Below are 4362 nucleotides of genomic sequence, written 5' to 3' on the forward strand. Positions count from 1 at the left end.
AACTAGCATGTTTAGGTTTTCACTCTACAAAACTAGTAGCTTTTTTAAAACTTGTTAAAATAATTTTTCTCAATTCATTTCGGGCTTAGTTACACATCGAGATTTGCTAATTTTTATTATGTAATCTTCCCAAATATTATGCCAAATGTTATATATGTTCAATTTTTCTCCAAATTCAATTATGTTTATTATATATTATATCAAATTATTACGTAATTTTTCAAATATTTAGCATAATTTATGTTTTTCATAATTATATGAATTTTCCAAATTCCAAATGAGTTTTCCAATTATCAAAATAGCTTTTACAAATTGATTTAAGATTTCTAAATGTTGGAATTGATCAAATTTTGCGAAAATTTGGGTAAGATTTGGGATATATATAGAATCAAAGCTCAAATATATGAATTTCGATGTTAATTATGTCCAAAATTTCACCAGAAAGCTCAAATATATAGAATTTCGGTGTTATTTTGTCCGAGATTAACAGATGCACATAATCTTGGTGTATAATCGGACAAGATATATCGATGAAGTACTAAACAATCGATAAGTTAGAAATTTTGATTTTTTAACTAAAATCTCGTAGTCGATCTTGTCCGAGATAGATCAAGAAAAACTATTCTTACGAATTTTAAAAAATGATGCTAGTTTTATAAGGTAAAAATTTATACATGCTATTTTTGACCATTTATCATTTTTTTTTTCAATTAAAAAAGAAAAGGTTGAAACGACGGCGTAGCGGTACTAAGAGTATTTGTATTATCAGAAGACGACCAAGTCAACGCCATTGACGCCGAATTTTCAAGGCGGCGGAAAATATATAATAAAAAACGAACGAGCGCAAAAATTCTCTCTTTAATTTTGCATTTTGCTGTGTTGAACTCTAAGGCGACCTAGGGTTTTGCTTTCTTGGGAGAAAGAAGAAGATGATCGAGGTGGTGTTGAATGATCGGTTGGGGAAGAAGGTGAGAGTGAAGTGCAATGAAGACGACACCATCGGCGACTTGAAGAAGCTCGTGGCTGCCCAGACTGGGACTAGAGCTGAGAAGATTCGGATTCAAAAATGGTACAATATCTACAAGGATCATATTACTCTCAAGGATTACGAAATCCACGACGGCATGGGCCTCGAACTCTACTACAATTAGGTTATTTTCTCACCACTTTTGGATATTTATTTGTTTTTCTTATGTGATGAGTTTTGGAGGCTCTGGTTGATTTTTCTGAATTTATGATGAAATTCTCTTACATATGATGTTTTCTTTTCATTCTGTTCACTATGGCCTATCCCTAGAATTTTGCCTTACTCGGTCCTAATATTTATGACTCCATCCATGAGTTTTGGTCAAGGCAAAGAGAGAAAAGATGGCGGTAATTTAACTTTGGTCTGGTCATTGTTTACCAGTTGATCTTGTTTGTTGGATTTTAGGGCGACGTTGGCGGTAATAACTTTGGTTGTGTGGAGTAGAGATAGGACAATAATAGAAAACCTGGGAATTGTTTAGGCCCCGCGTGAATTCCACCCATTTGATAACAATTTGGTTTTTTATTTTTGTTTTTGAAAAATAAGTCTATTTCATCCACATTTCTTACCATGATTTACATCTTTCTTATTGAATTCTCAGCCAAATTTCAAAATAAAAACAACTTTTTGAAAGCTACTTTTTTTAGTTCTCAAAATTCAGCTTGATTTTTTAAACCATGGATGAAAATTAGATAACAATGGGAGAAATTTGGAGATGGGAGTAGTGTTCATAGGCTTAATTTTAAAAAACTAAAACAAAAAACAAAATGGTTACCAAACGGGGCCTTATTTATTTGTTTTCGCTTTAATTTTTGGCTTAGGCTAGAGAGTTTACTATCCATTTTAAAACTGTCAAGGTAGATGACTGCTACATGTTAATTTAAATGCCGATGATGTAAAGTAGAAAGTGCAGTTTAAATTTGAAAGTACATATAATGGATGTGGTAGAAGTATTGATCTGTGATTGAGTAGGCATGTTTTAGCTGTTGTAATTTAGATATAAAAGAAGTTGGTGAAAATAAAGGTGCCACGATTCAGATGAATTTGGAGCATAGTTCGTTATAGGTGAATTAGGAAGTCCTTTGTTCCAGCCAGAACGCTGATCACTTTGCTAAAGCAAGAAACAGTTCTGGAAATAATTTTTTGTATTGAGCTCGTCCACCTATGGGGGTGTTGCTGGACAACTGGTGCGTCTCATATAACCATGTTGAATTAAATCCACCATATGAGTCATTCATCCGCTGTGATCAATTAATCTAATGGATCTTGGGGAACTGTCTATTACCTGATTAAGCTTTCTTTATAGCCCTGTATCATTCAAATGAAATTATCTTTCCCTATGGTGTAGTTATTAGTAATTCTACTCCTTATCAACCTAAACATCCATCGATAGGCGAATTAGAAATGTAACAATGAATCATCCCATCTCTGACCCCTCTTCTCGGGGTTTTTCACTCTACCACAAGGTCATTTAAAAACATTGGAAAAATGCAGCTTAATATCCAATTATGCCACCTTTGCCTAAAGCCATTTTTCCCGGGAACCACATCAAGGAAATGCCAGAAAGTAGGAAGAACTTTCTGTCATATGAACCAGATGACAAGTATCTATAAGCCATATATGAACAATGTCAGCAGGTTGCTGTCAACTATTTTGTGCCAAATGGAAATGGGTGGGTGAGGGGAATTATTCGGAAGGCTTCAAAACACTGATTTATCATTAGAATTTGCCATTCGTTACTTTCTCCTGCTCTCTGGATCGAGGATAACTTCACCCTTTTAAATGGCTAAACTGGGAGTTTCCGGGTTTGCAACAAATAGGGAAATCCTCATGAAAATTTAATTTTTAAATCTCTTTCAAAAGGAATTGAAACACCCTAGGCCTAAACCAGTGGGACACTACGACTGGTCCTCTGCAACTCTACATAGAGAAAATTCCTTAAAGAGGTGAGGTTTCTATTTTGGATTCGTCATTTAGGGAGCCTTACTCCCAACTCCCAAGTGGCAAGGTTTATTTTCTTGTAGTTAAGGAGAGGCAACTTTAATATGTTCCTCAATTACGCACCTGTAGGTGTTGACTAGTTAAAGACCTCAATTACGCACCTGAGCATAGGTGTTGACTAGTTAAGACCTATACCCTAAGTCAAGAGGTCAGATATTCAAATTCTTCGAACTTTGTGAAAAAATTGGTGATTGAGGAATGTATATATAATGGATAAAATTCCTCGAACTATCATATGATAATTTATTTCTTGTATCTTAGCTTAAAATTCTACGCATTGTTGCTTTTCATTTCGAAAAATGAATATGAATAAGCTGATTTTGTCTCCTTTTAATTCAGTTAATGCAGGCGTGGAAAGCCATACGGTGTGCTTTGCTACCACTCTCTTAGCTCAATGTTGTCGTATGGCGCTGCCTGTGTAATTTGTAACATAAGACGCATATATTGATGACTGTTTCAGAATAAAACTTGGTTTGTGATTTCAAGTGTAATACATACACAATCAAACTGCTTGTTTATGTTGTGGTAACTTCAATTAACCTTATGCTTTAAGGGATCATTTACTTTGGTTCTCATTGATTTCGAATTTAAGAAGTGGATTTCAAATTCAAAATTTGAGAAACTTATGTGGTATTGCATGTATATATATGACAGTGGATCAATGCCTAGAGGTGAATTATCATTCTTGATCCTATGAATTTATTTTTATTTTCATTCTTATCCTATTTTTTATTTGAAGAATTAGGATTGAGGGTATAGACTCTTTGTTTGAAGATTCGGATTCTTTTGTCAGTAAATAATTGATTTTTAGTATATTCGTTAATGATTAATAAAAAATAACAAATATGTATAGGGTGGGGAATATATTCTCCTATTATCCTCGGAAAATGCATAAAGGTTTTTCTCTCAGCTTCAACTTTAACTGCCTTTTAAATGTGAAAGCTGCAACTTGTCAATTCGATTGGTATTGTCTCTTAGTTAGGTTGAATATTAATTTTGCAAGTTGTAAATTTGAGATTTGATAACGTTATTGTTTCTTGTCTTCTGTTTCTGTTTTTCATTTTTTAAGAAATAGATGTGATTGATAATTGTTCTCATTTCTAGTTTCTAGAATTTGAGAAACGTTTTAAAAAATGGAACCACAATCGAAGGACTACTAAAAATAGTTTGTTCATGTTTTGTTTCCATTTTTTTCAGTTTTGTTTCTTCCAAGACCTAGAACGTTGGTTTGTTTGGTTGGTTGGCAATGAGATGCACTCAGGCTTTATCTATGGGTAATAGGTTCGATCCTCGTGGAATATAGTTATGCTTTTTTTTTTTAAAAAAAAAAAAAA

At 33.4% G+C, this 4362-nt stretch overlaps 1 protein-coding gene across 1 annotated transcript; it reads left to right on the plus strand.

Annotated features, from left to right (window-relative positions):
• The first annotated feature begins 843 nt into the window (after positions 1-843).
• LOC120076768 (ubiquitin-like protein 5) lies at positions 844-3650 on the plus strand. The gene is made up of 2 exons (XM_039030674.1): positions 844-1151; positions 3368-3650. The coding sequence occupies exon 1, from the start codon at positions 930-932 to the stop codon at positions 1149-1151; it is 222 nt and encodes a 73-aa protein (XP_038886602.1). The 5' UTR covers positions 844-929; the 3' UTR covers positions 3368-3650.
• Positions 3651-4362: the final 712 nt, after the last annotated feature.

The sequence above is a fragment of the Benincasa hispida genome, chromosome 4, assembly GCF_009727055.1.
Source record: "Benincasa hispida cultivar B227 chromosome 4, ASM972705v1, whole genome shotgun sequence".
NCBI classification, from domain to species: Eukaryota; Viridiplantae; Streptophyta; class Magnoliopsida; order Cucurbitales; family Cucurbitaceae; genus Benincasa; species Benincasa hispida.

What these genes read in the sequence shown, in the direction of transcription:
- LOC120076768 (XM_039030674.1), top strand. Translation starts at nt 930, where the DNA reads ATGATCGAGGTGGTGTTGAATGATCGGTTGGGGAAGAAGGTGAGAGTG.